The sequence below is a fragment of the Lynx canadensis genome, chromosome D1 (assembly GCF_007474595.2).
Source record: "Lynx canadensis isolate LIC74 chromosome D1, mLynCan4.pri.v2, whole genome shotgun sequence".
Classification (NCBI taxonomy): domain Eukaryota; kingdom Metazoa; phylum Chordata; class Mammalia; order Carnivora; family Felidae; genus Lynx; species Lynx canadensis.
The window spans coordinates 77946797-77970171 of record NC_044312.2 but is presented as its reverse complement, the minus strand read 5'-3'; the positions used below and the strand labels follow the sequence as shown (position 1 = coordinate 77970171).

Genomic DNA, 23375 nt, shown 5'->3' with positions numbered 1-23375 from the left:
ATTTTAAGGCTAAATGTTTTTACATCTAAATATAATTAGATATATATACTTAGATAGATAGATAGAGTTTAGATAGCTATATCTATATATAGATATAGTTTATCAGTATTTATAGACTATAACTGATTGGTTCTTCACAGAAACTCCAGGTCATTAGACTTTGTGCACCCTCCTCTTTGTGCTTCTGCTCTTTGTGCCTCACAGTCTGGATTTCCTCTCTCCCGACCTGTGTCACAGTCCTTGCAGAAATTGGCAGGTTACCACACAACAAAGAGCAGCCACTCAACACTTCTTCTCTGCCCCTAAGTGTGAAACTCAAAAGGAATCAATGTCTCCTGTCACTTGTTATCTCTTGTAACCTGACCTCTCAAAGGACTGGTTAATCCAAGCACTGGCCTTCCCTTGATATACCATTTTCAACATACATATATGTATATGTGTGTGTGTGTGTGTGTGTGTGTGTGTGTGTATGTTTCTGCTTTACCTGAGTCAGTCTACCTGAAGATTAAGCTATTATACTTGTCATTGAGTCTGAAAGATACTCAATTTAACTAAGGTTGGAGAAAACTATCCTCCTTTTAAATATATTTTAATGTTTATTTATTTATTTATTTATTTATTTATTTTAAGAGAGAGAGAGAGAGAGAAAGAATACCAATCAGGCTCCATGCTGTGAGCACAGAGTCTGACACGGGGTTTGATCTCCCCAACCATGAGATTACAACCTGAGCCGAAATCAAAAGCCAGAGCATAACCAACTGAGCCCTCTCCATTTAAATATTTTAGTTTGCTTACATTTTGCTGAGTTCTGAAAGAGGATATTAATGGAATTATTTGTACAAGAGAAAATTGGGGCTGGCAAGCATTCAAACATCAGCACTAGGTTATGTATCAATTGTTTATTGTACAGCTTGGATTCAGAGCCATGCCAGCCTGGATCCAAAACCCATGTTCTATTTATTTTACTACCTCCTTTACACATTTTTCAACGAAGTCTGTGACTTATTTTAAGCCAGTATAATGAAAATTTTCAAGCCAATCTGTGTGTGTAGAATTTACCTACAATTTTAGTTAAAAATATAGTAAGTGAATCAAATCAACTCATCTGGTTATTGTATTTAGGTTTTGCAAAATATCATTGCTTTTACTCAAGCATTTTCAATTAAGTGGAGCTACAGGGCCAGAATGACCACACAGTTTCATTAACATCAGTTGGCTCCTTCAATTTTTCCCCATGAGACCTGACTTTATTAATAGCGTCTCAGTGTCATATTTGTCCTAGATTATGAAAATGGACTCACACCTCCAGCAGCCTTTGTTGAGAAGTATAACACCTCTCAGAGCTTCCAAAGGCTACCCTGCAATGTTTGATCAGCTCTAGAGAGAAGAGGCCTATCTAAAGCAGCCATTCTTCTCAGGAATGGAGGAAACAGTTTCCTTAGAAACAGGGATTACAAAAGAGCTCTTAGAATAGCTTCTCCTAAACTCAGGTTTTCTTCAATTCCAGGCCTCTGATAGTCTTTCAAGTAGAGACATAATATGAATAGCGAGCCCAGCTGGACGTATGTAATGACATGAAGAGAAATGGCAAGTCCATTGCCAGCACAGACAAGTGTATTCAGTACTCGGCAAAGGGCTTGGCAGAGATGGTATTCAACAGATACTTTGCTAAGTGCTTAAATGAACATAGGGTCTACCTGAATTTGAATAGCATAGTAAAGGGAAATGAAACATAAATTAAAGGATCAGGGCTTCAACTCGATCCTGGCATATATTATCAGCTTGGCCGTAGGCAATTTAAATACCTTCCCTAGTTTGTTTCCTCATCAATAGAAATGATGATAGTTATCCAGCTGGTCAACCAAACAAGGTTGTTTATGAATATGAAAGGACCTTGTAAATTTCAAATCCTTCTATAAATATGAAGTTGTATTTTCATTTTCATTTTATCTTTATGGAATATCTCAAAATGATTACATTTTCACAGCTACGAACGAATGTCTGTAGCATTTAGCATACTGTGCTGTAACTGGTAACTAATTGCTTTCGTCTATACCACCAAGCTGTGAACTCTTGAGGACAGGAACCATGTTTTTATTTCTGAATCCTACACATCTCATGTTCAACAAAAGCTTGTTAAATGAATAAATTGAATAAATGGCACATAAGATTGTTTTCAGCTTTTTTTTTTTTTTTGCTATCTCAAATCTTTTAGCCAGACAGATTTTTTTAAGTTTATAAGAATTTTTTTAATTTTTTTTCTTTTACTTGAGTGTAGTTAACACACAATGTTACATTAATTTCAGGTGTATGACAAAGTGCTTCCACAAGTCTATATATTTTGCTACAGTCACCACAAGTGTGGCTACCATCTGTCACCACACAATGGCATTACAATATCATTGACTGTGTTCCTTATGTTGCGTCATTTAATCCAATGACTTATTTATTCCATAACTGGAAGCCTGTATCTCCTGCTCCCCTTCACTCATTTTGCCCATCCCTTATTTCCCACCCCTCTGGTAACCCCCAATTTGTTCTCTATATTTACACATCTGATTCTGCTTTTTGTCTGTTTCTTCATTTAGGTTTTTTTAGAGTACACATATGAGTGAAATCATAAGGTATTTGTCTTTCTCAAAGTCTGACTTATTTCATCTCATAAAATACCCCCTAGGTCCATCTATGTTGTCACAAATGGCACAATCTCATCCTTTTTGTGGCCACATAGTATTCCACTGTGTGTGCACGTGTGCACGTATGCGTGTGTGTTGTGTATGACATCTTCATTATCCATTTGTCTATCAATCAGAACCAAATCAAAATAAACTTTTACATGGAAAAGAGAGCCAGACAGATTTTTGAAAGCATTGAAGAAGAGATTGGTAATTGTATAAATACAATTCCATTTTTTGTTCACTGTAACACTATCTCTGATCTGAGACTTAAAGAAAGTTATGTTTCTTTACAGGGGAAAGGCTCCAGAGCTGCCCACCCCAACTGAGATATAAGCTCCACGAGGGCAGAGACAAGGCTGATTTTGCCTGTATTTCCATCAACAAAGAGCAGTTTCTAGCAGACAGCTGAATGAAGCAGACATTCAAACACCTTACTCAGTCTGTTTCCCAGAAGTTATTTGTTAAATAGATGACACGTAAATGAGTAACTTATAAAATTTAGAAGATAGAATGTTGGCAAAGAAACTTAATATTCAGCTGAACACAAAAATAATGCACTAGTTAAACAGGATAATTTTTACATACCTTGCTGATTTCAAATCCAAAGACTTCCTCAAAATATGCCGGCTGACTAATAAGCAATAAGTAAAAAGTCCAGCTTCTGCAGAAGTTTGCAACAATTATTGCATAGACAGGCATAGATGTAAAAAATTTCCTCCATGGAGTCTTGAATTTCTGAAATCCCAAACAGAGAGCCATTCTGACCATTTAAAATATGTTCTAACTTAAATGGGAATAATAAGTGCTTCGCATTTTCAGGATGTATATGTTGGGGCATGAGTAGGAGGTAATGAACAGTTCATTGCAAGTCTAATTAATCTTTGCTGCATGAATAATCATTGGAATAAAAAAAAAGATATCAGCTTCTTCTGATTAGATAGTTCACATTTTAGGAATATGTAAGATCCTATGTTTATAGAAAACAATTCCAAAAGCACAGATCCTAGTTGCTAAGACGTTTTTTTGCAATGACAGATCATGACTTAGCTAAGATCATTGCCATATCAGTGACCTTGTTAGTATCCAAAATATCTTATCTAAAACATTGAAAATCCAATATAGTTAGAAGAAAAATAAGAAAAATTAAGAGTGCAATATTCTAGACCCTATCTAAAGTCAATAATATGACTACAGATCTATAAATTCTCTTGAAAGACAATGGATTTCAATATAAATTCTGTGATGCTAAAGTGCAAGGTTCTGTAAAACTCATATGGTATACAGCTGGATTAAAGTGGCCACCCATCACACCATGGGCACATGATAATTAGTTATTTGTGATATTGAAAACATTTCAAAATTAACAACCTAAACATGATTGGTTTTGCTTATCATAACCATTAAAAAATTATACCTAATATTCCTAAAGATCCTCTATATGCCCAAACATAAAGCAATTATCTTCTCCCCCCCAAGACTAATATTTTCAGACCTGAAAATGTCTCTCCTATTCTCAAGCACTTTCTCAATGACCTTATTTTGAATGTCAAAATAGAGTTTGGTGAAGAAACAATAGCCTAAAATAACTCTGTTTAACGCGAGGTTGGGATCCTTGAACCGACCAAATTAGTAAAAGAAGAGACAACCATTTTTTTGCACAGATTTGGTAATTATTCCTGGATATAGAACCTTAGAATTGCTAGCCTTGATTGTGACTCTAACTAAACCTTTCAAGATCACTTTAAAAGTAATATAGTAAGAAATTATATTTTGTGATCACAAATATATATCAGACAAAAAAGAAAAACAAACAAAAACAAAAACACAGCCTAATAACATATGAGTGCTGTGGCTTTGAATAAACATATCCAGTGACAACATCATAGATGAATTTCTTAAAATTCAATATGCTCTGGGAAAACAATGCCAGATAAATATGCTTATTTCACAGGTAATAAAAATTGTCAAATACAGGGATGTCAGCATTGTATTATTATGTTTGTATGAGAAATAACTTCAGAATATTATTAAAAGTAAATAACTTTCTCCTGCTGGGAAAGTGTTTCTATTATTCAGACCTGGAACATCTCTGCTAAGAACTTTTTTCTTCAGGTTGTAAAATATTTCATCAAATGTAAGATATATCTAATTTTATACCTTAAAAATTGTTAGGGGTCATAGGAGGGCTTATACCATTTTGATAACAGTGTACTTACTGACCTGGCTGTTTGCTTCATAAGTGTGTTTACAAAAATTAAGCAAGTTGTTTGCTTAAGATTTATGCATTTTTCTGTATACATGTTATGTTTAATTTTTTAAGGAAAAAAAAGATTTAAAAGACAATACAGTCAGCTGCAATGTGTGATCTTAATTGGATGCAGATTCCAAAGAAATAGCTGCACAGGGCATATGAATATAGACCAGGTATTCATATTGGGACTGGGTATTAGAAATTTGAATACGATCTAGGTATTAGGCACTATCAGGGAATTATTTTTAATTGTTTTAGGTATAATAATAGCGCTTAAATTGTGAAAGAGGATTTTTATTTTTTTAGAGAGGCATATGAAGTATTTGTGGGTCAAGTGTTTTAATACCTCATTTACTTTGAAATCATTCAGAAATAAGAAAAGTGAAATAGATAAGGCAAGATGTTAACAACTGTTGCATCTATGCCGTGGAGACATGGATGTTTCTGTTACTGTTCTTTCTGCTTTGCTATATATTAAATTTGTTCACAATAAAAAGCTAAAAATAACTAAAGTCCAAGTACAATAACTGGAATATAATCTCATTTTTAATTTTCTTTTGGAGCTTCAAAAAAGTATAAAACATCAGTAAGAAGTAAATACTATGTTCAGAAAAGCAGTAAGGTAAGGAAATTGGGAGTTTGAGATTATCTATGCTGTTTTATCAAGCTACTAGCTGCTCTTTTTAATGTCATTTCCAGAAATTGGTTTTCACTTAGACTAAATTTTTAACTGTTTAAAAGCGTATGTTTGATTTAGACACACAATCTCTCAAGAACTGGTAAGTAAAAGAGGTATATTAAACAATGAAAATATAGGCTGATCAGATCGTTTTTGGGCTAGAAATTGAGGCTAAATTCTGAACTCACCATGGATCAGCCTATATTTAGCTTCTGTGCACAGCGACCACTGCTGGTGGGCACCAGAGTGCACTGCCAACACCCACGCCATCCCCACATCACCACTTGTTTCCTAAGTAGCCACCATTAGAAACCATCAGACCATTTACAGAAGGAAACAGGAAGGGGAAAGTTCTAATGCCAGTCTGTCCCATTCATGGGACTACCATAAGAATACTGTTTTTTAAGTACTGAAGTTTCACTTCTGTATGATATCCAATATGGGATTTTTCCTACTCATTAAAGGCCTCAACACTAGTGGCTGATAGACCTTTGAACCTAGGATGAGGTGTCAAAGACAGGCCTTCTCTAACAAATGAAGTAGAGAATCTGCTGGAATAAAATACAATTTGAATGAGGAGAGGAGCCTTTAAAAGAAAGAGAAGCATAATGTTAAGAGACACTGGTTCTTCAGCCATGCATGGTGCCTTCTATCTCTCAGCATAAGGAAATTGAGTTTCTGTTCAGGTGCTGAGTTATTGCACCTATCTAAATACATGAGTTTTGTTCCCCAGTTTTTAATAGTACCAGATGGCTATTTACCAATTAATATTTATGATATATTAATGTCACGGGGACTAAAATATTTGCATTATTGACACAGAATGCATTTCTGTCTCCATAGATTCCATTCAAGAAAGCAAATCAGAATAAGGAAAGGGGTTCATGTTATATGAATACTTTATCTTCATAACAATAATCCTGAAAATTGTAAGATTTTATCAATAACAAGATTGTATTATGCTAAGAATATTTTCATGTCAGCTATTATTGACATTCTAATGATTTAAGATTTCTTAAACCACATATAGCATAAATAGATATGTGTAAAACCTACATTTAGACAATTCAATACACTAATAATAGTCCTTTTCATGATTGTGTTAGCTGATCTGGCATTTCCTGTGATCCGAAATTAACAAATATTTGTTGAATTTGTTTAAATTATGGATCATATTGAACTGTTTATAAAAGCTTATTTAGGTTTATAGTCCTAGCTACAGCCAAGGGAAAATTTGATAATTGAGAAAAGATAAAGAAAAAAAGAAGTTATAGGTAAAGGAAGTAGTGACCATTCCTAACTCAGAAAATATGGATGGAGGAAAGAGAACAATCATGATTGACACCAAATTGGTTTCGTTGAATTGGGACTCAGAAAGTAGTTTGGTTGGTCAAAGGGAGGTGAGATGAAGAATAAGAACAGGAATATACACCATAATAAAATTCTTACTTCCATTGCACCTAAAAGATTTGCACTCTCTCCAATGCTTTCTTCAATGTACCTACGTTCTTCATCTGTAATGGTAGGATGCTTTGCAGGACTCTCATAAGACACCAAAAGCCAAAACATGTACCAGATCATTCCAAAGCTTCCTGCAAGCAAAAGTTCAAAAGAAAAAAGTCAAAAATCTATCATAAATGTCCTTAGTTAACCATTATTTGCTGGAATAAAATGATAGGGATCTCATGACAGACACATTCTATAGAATGTGATTTGGAGTTTATGCTTCTCCAACTGACTTCAGCCATCTATGCTTGTGTTATGCCACTAGACTTCAACCTTCCTGAAGGCTGGTTCTGTGGTTTTATCCCTTTATTAAATAACAGTGATACACGGGAAACTCACAGTGAACAATTATTGAATGGCATGGTTTGGAAGATGTTCATACATCCAACAAACATTTACTGAGCACTTACTATTCCAGGCACTCTGCTAAGTGAGAGGTATTTGGTGCACAAGACAAAATTCCTGTCTTCAAAGAGGTTGAGTTCTTTTCTTATTTGCCTTCCATATGAATATGTGAGTGTATTTCCACACACACAAAAATACTCCTTTCACTCTCCTACGAGCACCTCCAGATCTAGTAAACAGACTATTAAATAAAATCTAGATTACTTTAGCCTAAGTGGCTATCGTTCATTTAAAAAATTCTCTAATTAATGTAGTAACATTTAACACTTTATATGACTATATACCATGTCATTTTCAGTACCACACTGCTGCCTATGGATCACTCTTTGGGCAGATGAAAGTTAAATACAATAAACTGTTTGCAAGTTCTTCTCCATCCCTTTCTTTAGCACTTTCACTATTAAATCATGCCCTTATTGTGCAATGTAAACCTAAAGAATTAATAAAAGAAAAATTTCAAGTGGTTTATTCTGGTTTCCCAGAGGATGGTCATTTATTTTTGCCTCTTACCGTTCTTTATCCCTTGGGTAACAATCTAAATACTCCTGATCTCTCTAATACTTTTTTCCTGCTTGTTCAATCTCTAAGAATTGTTTCTTAATACCACAGATTTTGATGTGCCGTGCTTTTTTTTTTTTTCATTACCAAACATGACAGCGAACACAACTGGGGGTTAGATAGTATGTGAACATTTGGTAGAGTGTAGTCGTTGTGGCATATGGGTCTCCCAGATTCAAATCCTGGCTGTGTCACTCATTAGATATATGCTCTAATCAATGATGAAATCTCTGTAAACCTCCACTATAAAATGAGATGACTTTTTTTTTTTATAAGACTGTGGCAAAGAAGGGTTAAAGGAGATAATGCAACTAGTAACTAGCAGAGTGGATGGCACAAAAAAAGCACTCAATAAATGAAAGCTCGTGTAATTCAGTAGTAATTATCATTACCACTAACTGAATGCATCTGCAGTGCCAGACATTTAGCTAATTGCTATATATGCATTATCTGTTTTAATGTAAGCCACTATTCAGTTCATATCTTATTAATTTTTAAATTATTAATAGTGAATGTGTGGCTGGCTCAAAGACCTAATTTTTGTTACACACAGTAGGCAAGTGCTATAATGTGATATTTTCAGAGTATCTAATATCTAAATTTTGTACCATTCAATGATAAATATTAAATGAGATACAACTTACATAATGGGATTGATTTTCATGAGTGCTTTGTGGAAATTAATATTCTTCCTTTACTGTCACATCATATTTTCAATTAAGCAATGGGTTAAATGAAGGCACAAATCAGAGGATTTAATGGCTGGCCATCCTAACTTGTACTACATTTGCTTTAAACTATACACATGTGCTTTAAATTTCTTAGCATTATGGACTTTTGAAAATCTAATGAAAGACATGGATTAAAATCTGATAAAAATATCTCCCCAGGAAAAAATGTACAAATGCATGCATGGCTGATAATTTTGGGCATTCATGAATCTAAAACCCATCCATGGCTTTTGAACCAGAATAAGAGCTCCTGCTATATAAAGCATATTAAATAATATTCTGCAAATATAAGAATTTGCTCTGACGAGAACATTCTGAAATGGAAATGGATCATGCCAAATTTGGAAGCAGCCAGATACTGTCCGGTTCTACCTCATGACTTCATTAATATTTCACATTCTCGGCCCACATCCAAAGATGGTATTAATCAGTGACATCAGTTGGAATCCAGCTCTCTTATATTTCTCTTTTTCTGATTGTTACAAAAAAAAAAAAAAAAGAATCTAGAGAGAGACATTAGGGGTACTTTGAAGGGGTAAGCTTTCTGGTTCTGGTTAGAAAGTGAACAGAAAGGGACTTCAGACTTAGAGTTTCGGGTCCTTTTTTATTTCCATTTGAAGGTTTCATCGGATTTAATTCTGGAATAATGAAGACGAAAATGTCTGTTGCTGCAGCTGACAGTTAATATTTCATCACAAATCTGCACTGCTGCATTAACCCCACTATTGTTTTCCAGCTTTCTACCCCTATTCAGCCTTGATAAGGCAGGGTCAGGGGAATAACTAAGAAAGCAGTAGCAAAGAAAGAAAAGTGGGTGCTACCTAGCTCTTTCCTCTTAATTGGCTATGAATCAAGAGCTAACTTTTTTTCATATTCAAGGACAATATATGTCATACCATGTCAACGTTGCCACCAGCAATGTAATTGCTTTTAAAAACAATAAATACCAAGGTAGGGAGAATCATAAAGATAAGACATTTTCCTTGATCTTCCCAAAATATGAAAAAAGGATTATTAATGGGGAAAATGTGAGTAAATGCAGGAGTCTATTCAGGGATCTATCACTTTGTTTTAGTTTACATACATTTCTTTTAACTTTATTGTAGAGAAATGCAACATACCATAGACATAGAATACTGAGGACCAACCAGTATACTGTACAAGAATGCCAGCTAAAGGCATTGCAATCACAGCTCCAGCATATGAACCTAAAGCAGAAGGGAGAATGGGAGGAAGGTAAGTGAAATAAATACAAATTCTGACTTCATCTCACATTTCTTGGTTGGCTCCCACTAACACATAGTTGCACACGTAGGTACATGCACACTTGTACCCCTGTACCTACAAATACATATATATGTCTACATACACAGCCAGTGATACAGGACTACACAAGTGTATCTGACCTACTTCCCTAAGACACAAAAGAGGTATAAAAATAAGACTATAATAAAAAAAATAAAGTAAAAAGACTATGATAAAATTATTTACGAATATATTTGAAAACTTAGATGAAATGGATCATCAACTCCTAGAAAAATACAAAACGCAGAAGAGATAGAGGATTTAAGGAGACCAATAAGAATTAAAGAAATTGAACTGGTGGTCAAAAACCTTTCCTCATGTACACACACACACACACACACACACCCCAAATGGTTTTAGAGATGTGCTTTATCGACTTTCGGTTCTTATCCAAGTTGTTCCTAAACTTTTGCCTACCATAATTCCATCTGCATGTGGTACTCACCACAAAAGGAGGTGGTTGCCAATCTACTCCTCTCTAGAGGAGGAGCCCATTTGCTCCATATCCCATGACATGCTGGGTAGGTGACGCCCTGTGATGGGGGAAGATATATATATCACCATTTAGGATGCAGGGTAACTGAAAAATAAGCTCATTCCCTTCTCTGAGGCTATCTCCTTCAAATGGGCCCAAGGTATTAGAGAAAGCTGCTACTCACAGCTCTTTGCTAATTCCCTGAAATTTCACCTTAAAAACTTTCAGCCCAGATCAAGTAAGACATGGCTTTTTAGTGACCTGTCCAAATTCTCCCCAACCCTCAAGTATTACTCCATTCATCTGCAACTCTGAACAGCTCAAGAAATGTGGGAGGCCTTTTCATGAGGCATTAAATACAGTGATTCCCAAATATAAGGAATCCATACAGAAGAAGGTAAAGCTTAGATCCTTGAAGCTCACACTTCCTAAAAGTAGTATCTAGAACTTAAGACCTTTAAAATAATTATCCATTTTGTGTTATTTTGATCCTATCAAGTTTTTCTTTCTTTTTTGGAGAGAAGGGCTTTAATACTTATCTGATTTACCTACTCTCACTATACTTCAGGAGAATTCTGAATTCCCAAAGAATATAGTCAATGAAACGTTTTAGTGAAAACTCAAATCATGATTCGAGTCCAACGGGGACTTGGTATAAAACTCCCAAAAGGTATTAATTCAGGTTATCACCAGGAAAGGACGGACTCAAAAATTCTTATCATAGCACATTAACAAAAGTGTTTGTCCTTTTTATTTTTTTAAGTTAAATAGTCATTAAACATTTCTTTAATACCACTCAATTCTCGAGAAGAGTAGACGAGCAGTCACAGTTGTACTTTAGCATTATTTAAACACAAAATATCTGATTGCCCAATTTTCCAATTTTTAAGCATACTGTGTAGACACAACCTTATAAAATGTGTATTTGTAGATCAAGACAAAGATAGCCTGCTGGTTCTGATTAACATGCCAACCTTAAGATGATGTCATCCTGCGGTTCCATACCTCAACAAGTCCCTGCAATATCCTAACAAAGATGACACACCCATAATGCACTCTGGCTGCTGATGGGATTAGCATATTCAGAGTAGAGGTAAGAAGTATGGCAGCTCCAAAAACCCTGAAAAAGAAAAGGAGTTAGCAGATCTAAATATCTCAGGTCAAGTTAATTAAAAGCAATTTTAAGGTACATTGCTTTTTCCAAAAGAATAAAATGTGTTCTGGACTTGATTGACTAGCCACTACAAATAAAGACCTTGACCATCTTGAAATGTTGTATTATTAAAGCACAAGAAATAAAAGAAAGACTCAAGAAATCCAGTTATATTTACTTGTATTTATTTTCTTCATAGATCTAAGCACAAATTGCAAATATTTGACAAACCATTGTACATGTTTTTGGTTTATATCTCAGTCTACGATGTAAGCTGCTTACGGGCAAGAGGATTTTTTTTTTTCAGGTATACTGTTATATCCCCAATACAGCACAGTGCCTGACACATAGTAGATATTCACTGAAAAGTTGTCAAAAAAATCATAAATGCCTAAATGGGCTTATGTCTCACATTATACAACTATTTTCAACTTTCTTAAAGGCTGCATATACATAAAAATGTTATGAATGGAATTATATTTTAAATACCCCGAGAAATCTCATGATTGGATCCAGCAGCACATGTATTTATAGTGAAAGTAACTATTACTTAGTACGTATTTTTTTCTTTCTTTTTTGTGTGAGTGGGGTAGTGTCTGAGGCACACCTCTAGCTGTGTGCATACACACAATACGTCAGAAAAGAATTGCTTTAGCTATGGTACTCACACCTTCATCTATCTATAAGCAAAAATTCCACTTTGTTTTCAACGTTTATTTATTTTTGGGACAGAGAGAGACAGAGCATGAACGGGGGAGGGGCAGAGAGAGAGGGAGACACAGAATCGGAAACAGGCTCCAGGCTCTGCGCCATCAGCCCAGAGCCCGACGCGGGGCTCGAACTCACGGACCGCGAGATCGTGACCTGGCTGAAGTCGGACGCTTAACCGACTGCGCCACCCAGGCGCCCCTCCACTTTGTTTTCAAAATATCTTCCACAATGTTCATACTAAGTAAGAAAGATATTCCCTTAACTGGGTAGCTTTAGAAATATTCTCTTGCAGAGAAGTATGGGAACACACTATCTCTAATGAGCTAATTTGTGCATCCTGTGCAAGTTTTCTCAAGTCGACCACTGAGCCTCGAATTCAGTGAAGATTGTTGCCTCATAGAAGCTCTGATTCTTCCATGGGGCACATTTAAGTGTAAGAGTTAAAGCCTGGAGTTTCTGAAAGGGACCTTGGTCATTATTAATCAGCTACTGAAATTTGAGAAATGACTTTATGAAAGGCTAAAGTGGATCAGCTGTTTTTCTATGAATCGTAGATCAGGTCAAATACTTTTGTTTACTTCATGTAACCTAATATCTGCCTGTCCTCAGTGGCTTCTCAGGAGGTAAATATCCTGTTCCATTCTTCCTCTCTGCTGTTTGCTGAATAGGTATCTTTAGGTTTGAGTCAAAGAATGACTTATTTCCTAAATGTCTGTCACAAAAGAGGAACTTTCTATTTCTAAGGATGATTACCCTCATTAAAATGCCACCCATCCAGTGACATTAAACTTCTGCCAAACATGGATTTATTTTTTCAGAAAAGAAATGCAAAATCCCAATGACCTGCCTTTATAAAATAAGAGTCCAAAATTGGTATAAAAATTGATTTAAAATGTATTGTCATTGATTATTACCTTCCAGCTGAAAGAATTTCAACCTCTCTTAAAAATGCAATCCGAACGTGGCTGCGTGCAAACCCCAGGACATTTTGGAGGCTTCCTTTAAGGCTGATAGGAAGCAAGAGAAAAGGTATAGGGCATGTTTCCTGGACCTAGTGGTAAATGGTGCCTGTTTCCAAAGGCCAGTGTGATGCACATGTTTCTACTGCTCTGGAAGTATGAATGTTTTACCTGTGTAACAGGATGAAGGCAGGAAGGGCAAAAGACACTGAAGTTTTGGTCATGTGGGTAGGCTGTCTAGGTCCTGCCAAACTCACTCTGCTGTATCCTGTAGCTGTATCTCACTTTGCTTATTATCCTCCATACTAAAGAGACTGACCCTGCTGCAGGCTTTAAGGATAATGAGAACCAGAGCTACATAATGCGACGGCACTTTTGAAGGTGTTTGTATGAGTTATGCATCTACCCCATTCAGCCCTTCAAAAGAATCCCTTCAAACTGTTGTCCATGAACCAGCTGCAGATTTAAAAATGCAGATTATTAAAAATGCAGATTTTTCACACCAGAGTTTCCAAATCAGACTATGCTGTGAGTGAAGCCTGAAAATCTGTGTTTTAATAAGAAATCCAGGTGATAATTTTGCATGCTAAGGTTTGCCAAAAAACAAACCAACAAACAAACAAACAAACAAACAAAACCACCATAAGGTGTATATCCAGGCTTATCTAATATGTGTGTCTTCTTTTCCAATAATTTTTTGAAAGTATGATGCATGAAGTTTACTTTTTATGAATATAACTTTCAACCATCACTTTCTCCCCATTTGAACTGGTTTTTTTTTCACATTTATTTATTTTTGAAAGACAGAGTGAGACAGAACGCAAGCGGGGGAGGGACAGAGAGAGAAGGAAACACAGAATCTGAAGCAGCCTCCAGGCTCTAAGCAAGCAGTCAGCACAGAGCCTGACACAGGGCTCGAACCCACAAACCATGAGATCGTGGCCTGAGCTGAAGTTGGACGCTCAACCAACCGAGCCACTCAGGAGCCCCATGAAGTGTTTTAAAATATGGCTGTCTCTAGAAATGTCAGGAGAGATGACTTTTACCCATTCTATAGCTCAGGATTTCTCAACCTCCACACTATTGATATTTCAGGACGGATGCTTCTTTGTTGTGGGACACTGTCTGTGCATTGTATCATGTTTAGCAGCACCCATGGCCTTTATGCACTAGGTGCAGTAGCATTTGTCCCCAAGTTGTAGCAACCAAAAATGTCTACAAAAATTGCAAAATGTCCCTTGGGGGACAAAATCACCCGCTAGTAGAACTGAATCAATTATGAACTGTTCATTTAGCATCCATTATAGTTAGACCTAAATCTAATAAATGCTTCTTCACCTTGCTAAACCCCAGGCTAACACTTCACATGCCATAAAATCCATAGCCACTTAACAACCCAATGACATGGATATTATTAATATACCCATTTTATAGATGACGAAACTAAGCCTCAGATAAGTGAGATCATTTGCACAAGTCACTAATCAGTTCCAAGTAGAAGAACCCTGGTTCAAATCTAGTCTGTCTGATTCCAAAGCCAGTAGGTTTTACCACTAGGGTTTTCATCTGATTATGCATACATGTAGTCAGTAATGTGTTTCAGGATTCTAAGTGTAAATTTAAGTAGTAATCTTCACAAACCTACTTGAACTCACGCTACTATTCCTGAAATAAAACACCAATAGATCATTTTCAAAGTTTACTTCTCACTCTCACCCTGAAGAGTGTTTGTAATAATATAATCATGTGGCATGTTTAAATGCTTCCCACTTGCAAGTTCCCATACTATTCCTTTTTCATTATAGTTGCTATTGGATCATGAAAACACATTGACTTTTTTTCTATTTAAAAATGAAATCCATCAGACTTTTCAGAACCTCATCTTCTTTTTAAAATTTTATATAGTTGTTATCCAAATCAATATCCAAGTACTTACAAATCTATCAAAATTCTTGCCCAGTATGAGAAGCTTTCACACCTTCTCTTCCTGTGCTACACACAGCCAAAATTAAAGCAGCCACTTCACTCAACATTCATTTATGCATTCACACTCCAATTCTTTGTGAGACTGTATTTAGAGTAGGGTACTGTGCTGAGGAGGAAAAGGAAGCTAAACCTTACAGAACAATTACTATACTCTCCACCTACATTAATTCATGTAATCCTTACCTCTCTGAGTCACACTTTCTTCTCATTTTACAAATAGGAAAATGGAGACCAGAATTGTGTAAGATAAAAGCAAGCAGTAGAGTGGAGATTGGAATCTAGGGCTCTCTGACATGAAAAGCAATGCTCTTTCACCAATATGGTGCTACTACGCACTCAGGAGAAAACATAAGAATGGCCCTTGGTGTAGGAAGAGAAAGAACGAGACAAGTAGCAAGAGACAGCTTAAGCCAAAGTTCATAACAGGTGTACAAATGAAAAGCAAAAGAGGGAAAATACCATTCCAGCTGGGGTGACCAAGAAGCAAGCCCTTCGTAGGGATACTCTCAGGTTGGGCCTTGGAAGATGAATTGTTGAAGGAAGAAGGAAGAAGGAAAAAGGAAGAAGGGAGAAAGGACAAGGAAAAGGAGAAGGAGAGGAAGAAGAAGAGGAAGAAGGTGGAGGAGGAGGGAGAAATTCCAAAAAGAGGAAATGGATCAGCAAAGGTTCAAAAACATGGAAGAGATTTCATTATATATCAGAAACTAGAAACTATTTAAAATGGCTGGACATGGTGGTACCCTATAGCCTGCGTAAGAGAAGTAAGAACATCAAGGGTGAGGTTATGAGCAAGGAATTAGTAGAGGGTGTGAGGAAATGCAGATTGAACAAGGAGGGGAAGAGCGGAGTCTGTAAGTCCATGACATCTTGGACATAACGTAGCTTAGAGTGATTAGAGAAGATAATTGATGATCAAGCCCTTAAAGTGAAGTAAACACAAAAGCTGATCAGAATTAAGGGGCAAGGGATTGTTAAGGCCGGGGAGACATAAAGTGATTAGGATCCATGTAAATTTAGGCAAGATGATGGATTGCAGAGGAGCAAGGTGCCAAAGTCACTAATGGTGATAGGAGAAATAGTGACATAAACATGGTACAGAAATTTTTATAAGACTCCAGCTTTGTCATTTAATAACTATGTAACTGGAAAGTTATGTCACTTCTCTGGGTGTCTGATTCCTTGTCTATAAAAAAGGGCAGAGCTGTGTAATGGTCAAGAGCACAGATTCTAAGGCCTGGGTTTGAAGTTTATTTCTGTCATTTATTACTTGAGTGATCTTGAGCTGTTTACTTAACTGACTATGCTTCATTCCTGGTCTACAAAATGGGGACATTAACAGAACCTATGTATTATTACAAGTAAAGCACCCAGAAGAATGTCTGGCATATCATAAGCATTTAAGGGGTGTTAAGATCTGTACAAAGAACTATTAATAAATTACATGTCATAGGATTGCTGTCAGACTAAAAATAATGCACTTAAAAGGCTTAGGCTGGTGCCTGGCACATAATAATAAATCCATAAATGTGAGTCAGTCAAGTAGAAATAATAATAAATAGCCAATGGTTATTGAATTGTTAGTGTATGTCAGTCAGTGTTCTAGATTCTCATTTTAAGCTAACAATAATATCAGAAAGCTGCCACCGCTATCCTTATTTCACAATAGAATAACTACATGCAAGTGAGTTTAAATAACTTGCTACAGTCACATAGATATAAGCGGAGAATTATGGTTTATATTTACTCAGTCTGGTTGTAGATCCTAGATACTTAACTGCTAAGTTCTACGTACTCTAACAGCAGCATAACTAATACTTACACTGTTCTGGCAGCACCAGATTAAATCACAACAACTTTGAAGGACAAAAACTTGCTGAATAACGGATGATAGCAGCAGTGAGGAGGAAAAAAGGATTCTACTCCTGTTCTATTTTCCAAAGTCATTAAATGGATGAGCTTATTTAGAGAGGGTTTTGAATTCCTATGAGCAAAGTCTAGGTTTTAACAGAGAAATGGAAGAAATAGAAGTAAGTATGGAATACAAGTTCCAGAGTATAAAATAGTGATTTTCAGATTTCATCATTCATGATCATCACCTTAGATGGCTTGTTAAAACACAGACTGCTGGGTGCCACAGCTTCTGGTTCAGTAGGTATATGCGGGTCCTGAGAATTTGCATTTCTAACTAGTTCCCAGGTGATGCTGATGTTACTTTTCCTGTCTTGAGAATCTTTGGTTTAGCAGGACTATGCTAGCTATTCCCCGAAGACATCACAAAAAGGACACATCTGGGGCAGAGGTGGGGGGACAGGCTTAAAATGGACAGAGGTAGACATAGGTAGAAAAGGGGAGGGTTGCCTTTGACGATAGAGGGGAGTGGCAAGAATGGAATGGAAACACCTGCTGATAGAAATGATATCACTTACAAAATATAAATTGTAATTTGATGGTGGGATCAAGACCAAAAGTGAGGTTCTCTGGCCTAATTTTGACTGCCCTCACTGACCAAATTGACTGAGCAACTGCCATATTTTTCTTGGGGACATAAAAACAGCACAACATAATACTAAGAATAAAAGCTGCAGTTACGGTGTGTGATTTCAAATTCCAACTCTAATTTCTTTCTAGTTATAACTTTGGACAAGTTATTACTTAAATTCTCTAAGCCTTACTTTTTCCATTTGTAAAATGGAAATAATAAGTTTTCACACTTCAAAGGACTATCATGGAGATTAGATAAGTCAATTATGAAAGAGGACAGTGCCTGGTTCATAGCGTGTGTATGGTTTATAAATATCATCTATCATTACACAGGAATTTCCCAACATTCAATAGAGTTTCCAGAGAATTGTTATTCTTTGCCTTTTTTTTCCAGAATGTTTTTGCCCTAGTTAAATAGTATTATTTCTATAACAACGGACCCAGAGTTGTTCCGTGTCATCTTGAAATTCTAGCAGCTTAAAGTGTATGAAGACATATACTGAAAATTCCCTCTCCCCTTCTGAAGACATACAGAATTGATTGAACTGCATCAGCCTCTCAGTCTGTGCCTCAGTAGACCATCTAAAATATCTGTCAGGAAACAAAACATTTTTTTTAATGTACAGCATTGTCTAAATGAATTATACCTGTCTTAGTATCCCTCCATCCTATCCCTAGTAACCACCCAACACACACACACACACACACACACACACACACACACACACACACACCTCTTTTTTCAGCTAATCTCCTCTCAGATATTTCTCAAGCACTGTAGATTGCTTTTATAAGACTTAACTCAAGAGATCACATGTTCCCTTACCCCCTGCATTATTTGTGTCTCTTGGGGAACACATTCAGGGTCCTTATCTCACTTCTTCAACCCCTATGATGCTAGCAGAATGCTTTGTAGATAACATGCTCTTAAGAAGTAACAATTCAGTTACTTTTGTAGAAAGACTGTAAAGAGAAGGCAATGATAACTTCCCTTCCTGAGATGTGTGTGATAACAGATTCTTCTTTGAACCTTTGTTATCCCAATATCCTTTTCAATCAATTGACCATTTGTATGTTCTTGAGCTTTTAGTAGGAATGAACTGCTGTTCTTGGTATCTTAATAATCCTAGGAAGCTGAGTTACTCTCACAGAATAACTGTAGGATGGCAGCTATGGATTAGAATTTAGAGTATTCCTGTGGATAAATCCTCACTTGAGATAGTTGCTGAGTTCAAGTATGTGGCCCAGCCTGGCCTCATCCTTAAGTCTTCTAAACAACACTGTAGAATCTCCTGAAACCAACTGCCATTATACTTTATTTATTACAGCATCCTCATCAGCCTTTGAAACCACTCTTTCTAAAGCTCTGCTTTCATAACTAAATTAGATGGTGATGTTTCAGAGATGACATATTGTCCTCCTGAAGAATCCTACCATTTTTCAATATTTAATATAGTCGTGTATATTGTATGGTGCTTGATAATCATTGGTTTGTTTGGCTTGATGTTCCAAGAACAAACATAAGCATTGAATATATTTTTGGTATCTCAACAGAAGGAAATCTATACACGTAATATTCATGTGAGTTTCATGATCTCTAGCACTGGTTTCAACTTTGACACATAATTGCATCTCATAGTACTGCTGCCCTGAAAGCAGTTTCCACCATAATAGGCTTTCCAGATTTACCCTCTGATTAGAAGACTTGTGTAAAAACCAAACTCATGCAAAAAAAAAAAAAAAAAAAAGCTTTAAATTATTCCACAGCCATGTTCTTTCCTATGGACCTAGCCCAGCACTAAATAATACAGTGAAATTTTTTAAGACACTGTTAAAAAAATGTTTTAAGGAACACACGGCAAAGGTATTTAACAGGAGAAATGTGTTTAGAAAAGAAGCACATCCTTTGAAATTAGACATACTGGGGTTGATACCCCAGCTCTTCCTCTTACCAGCTAGTAATATTTGAGGAAATAATAGCTATTCTGTGTTCAGTTCTCTCACCAGTAAAACAAGTGTTAAGAATGTCTGCCTTCCAGAGTCTCTATGAGGAAGAAAGATCATGTATATAAAAAGTTTAGTGACACATGTATTTAGTATTCTATTCAATTTCAATTTCATCTGCCTCCTGAAATGGGGAACTAAGGCAATTACAAAAACAATTAATAACTCATATCCTCTCTCTTCCTACCCCAATACAAATGTACTATTTAGGGAGAGGTTGAAACTTTATCCCTGAATGATCTACTTCACATTGATGGAAAAGCTTTTCTGATATTCACTCAGGCCTGTCCATTGTACATGGTTAGAGTGTCTCTTCCATATTTCCATTCATTTGGGCTGGTTTTATTTTTCCCCACATTAATCTAAAAGCTAGATTTCTAGACTCTCTTTACAGGGAAGGAGAAGGCTGTCCTCTACTCCATCATATAAATTAAGCAATCGTGTTACTGCTTGACCTCAGTAGGCCTATGCTGCTTTCCAGGTTCATTTTTACAATTTTTTTTTGTCTTTTGAAATTTCATTGTGGGTTTTTTCAGGGACATTTTCAATGTTTCTCAATAGGTTAAGTGCTAAATTTAATGACATCAAATAGTAACGTAGTTTATTTGAGAATGTTTTAACGAATGGCGATTATAGAGTAGAAATGTAAGACTCTATTCAATATAGGTAACCAATTACACATTTGTAAAAGTAAGCTGACTTCTGATTTATATTGTCAGGTTTGTTTTGTTTTGTTGTTTGCTTTATAATCCATGTCAGTCAAGAAATTCACTTAAGGTCTGATGCACCACTTATTCCAAGTAAAGGTGAATAATGTATAGTCAAATAAATATTATACTTCACATCAAAAAAACAATTTATAGAAATAAATTTCCCCAAATAAACATTTTCCATGTTTAATATATTATTTTACTTTCTGAATTATAAATCTAGGTTCTATAGAATATCACGTAGTATCTATATCAATATATGTAATCTCAGGCAATATATTCATGTCAGTACTACACCTAAAAACTAAATCATCATTGAAAATTCTGGCAAATTACAAAAAAATTTTCTGCAATAAACTAAACCATTAATTTCACTTAACAAATAATCAAGCCATAGAGTTATTAAGTAGATAAGTATTGCCGAACTTTAAATTCCAAACAGTAGGCTGAATCTCAACTAGCATATTTCATTTTGCCTAAAGTCCTTCTCCTTATAATGGACAGTTAAAGTCCTACCTGAAAAACCCACTCAAGTGTGAATATAAGTCAGAGATGGGCGTCAGTAACTGGGCCAAGAAAAAAAAGGCAAAGAAATGAAAAATCTGAACATTTCAATGCCTTAAGAACAGGATTAGAAACTGATGGGTGCTCTCCATTTCTCACAGAACATCTTTATAACCTCTGTGAAATAAAATAAGGGCCATTTGCTTATTAACATTGTTTTTAGGGGCGTCTGGGTGGCTCAGTCGGTTGAGCGTCCAGCTTCGGCTCAGGTCATGATCTCATGGTTTGTGAATTGGAGCCCCGCATTGGGCTCTGTGCTGACAGCTCAGAGCCTGGAGCCTGTTTGGCATTCTGTATCTCCCTCTCTCTCTGCTCCTTGCCCACTCGTGCTCTGCCTCTCTGTCTCTCTCTTTCAAAAATAAATAAACATTAAAAAAAAGATTGCTTTTAAAAATGATAAACTACTTGAAAGCTACTTAAAATTGTTGTTTTCCTCATGATTTCCCCTGCAGCAAATGACACACTAAAATGAATTTAATTTGCCTATTTTCAAGTTAAAACCTAATTTCTACTTGTTTTTCCTCTACTTGTTACAACACATACACACACACACACACACACACACACAATTCTTTGTCTTCCAGTGTGTCTTACACAGAATAATTGTCTTACACAGAATAATTTTAAGAACACTGGTGTGTGTGCATACATGTGTGTGCACCTGTGAGCACATACATGTGTGTATGTATGTGTGGTAGGAGGCTCTGCATTACTAAACAGATTCCCCAAATTGAAAAGCATATAGTACCCTGATACAGAAATGTTTGGAAAAGCAAACGCATTTGCTGAAAACGTGCATCACCCGCTGTCTGATGATTAATATTCAGTGTGGTCCAGAGTGAGTTAGCTGTGAAATCCTCAGTCATATTATTCTCTCTGCCCCCCAGCCACAAACACCCTCACCTACCAAGCCCACCCCACAAGGATTTTCCTGGAAGAGATGACAGGAACACTGGTGACCTGTCACTCCTACAGATGCTATCCATTTTCCCAGAATCAATCAATCCATTTCCATTTGGGCAGTGGCTTGTCCCTTAACAGGGAACTAGTGTTCCTCACCCCAGGTGTGGCACTAATCCTTTCCTAGAGGGTCTGTAAGAATAGACTGATTCAGGCTGTTTAATCTATTTAATATAATCAAATCAGGGCTCAGGCGCCTCCCTTTGTCACATCTGATGCTCCGGTCCCATATTTAAAAAGGAATACACAAGCACAAGCCAGCCCTCTGGGTCCCTTGGTACATCATTAAGTTGTAAAAATGACTTCATCACTCATGACAGAGAAATGAGACAGCCCCAACAGTGGCATATGGCAGCGGGAGAATCATTCTACCAGCTGCCCACCTGACTCTCTCCTCCCTCAAAATCACGTCCCTCCCCTCTAGAGGCTGCCTCTGCACTGCAGTAGGTTGGATGTGGCAGCCACAGGGGAAGCCAGAGCTAGAAAGGGTGAGAGGAGAGAATAGAAAGAAAGAGAAGCTCAAGCCAGCAAACCACGTGCAAGCCCTTAGGGACCCCTCCCCCTCTCAATCCATCTATTTGTCTTGTGCAAAGGGTATTTTCTTTTGTCAGAAAAAGGAAGGTCTCTTCCGTGTTGTCCCAGACACATAACCTAGAGAACCCACAATAGGAAGGTGGCGAGATGCTTGATAGGCTGCTAAATGAGTGAAATAGAGTCACCTCTGGCCCTAAAGGACTGGATGATGACAAACCATTTCCACCGCAGTAGGATGGTGGTTTCTTGCAGCAGCTTTATGTTCATAGTCTGAATTATTTTCTCACACAAAAGGAATTTGCAAATGTTTTTCACTGGAAGGGTTCATGAACCCCTGCTTGCAATAGAGGTAGCAATGGACAGGTAAGTAGAGAAGAAAAAATGGTGATGGATGATAGGTAGACAGAGAACGTTTGTATATGTGCTTGGTAATGATGCTTAAGAATTCATTTCCAATGCTTATTCCAGTAAATAAAGTACATGTTCAGTGTTTTATTTCTGTGAAAGAAAAAGAATAACACCTGTAAATTGTTCCTTTCTGGGCTTAAAACATGAAGATGTTGAGTTTAAAATATCTTCACTCCTCTTTTTCTGAAAATCCCTCCCACATGAGAATTTTTCAGAATCAGGCCAGTCAGAATATTTACCTAAAGTATACCAGATTTCGTTTTTATAATTGCAAATTCAACATTAGGTAACAGTTTTAAAATCCATGCATTTGAATT

At 36.4% G+C, this 23375-nt stretch overlaps 1 protein-coding gene across 1 annotated transcript in view; it reads right to left on the bottom strand.

Moving 5' to 3' along the window:
- Positions 1-23375, bottom strand: part of SLC17A6 (solute carrier family 17 member 6) — a 40113-nt gene that overhangs the window by 6495 nt on the left and 10243 nt on the right. Inside the window, exons 4-8 of the mRNA XM_030332354.1 lie at positions 11594-11708; positions 10559-10646; positions 9930-10016; positions 7058-7200; positions 3264-3413 (exon numbers count right to left, since the gene is read on the bottom strand). Of these exons, the coding sequence (XP_030188214.1) occupies positions 3264-3413; positions 7058-7200; positions 9930-10016; positions 10559-10646; positions 11594-11708 (583 nt within the window). The remainder of the gene's footprint in view (positions 1-3263; positions 3414-7057; positions 7201-9929; positions 10017-10558; positions 10647-11593; positions 11709-23375) is intronic.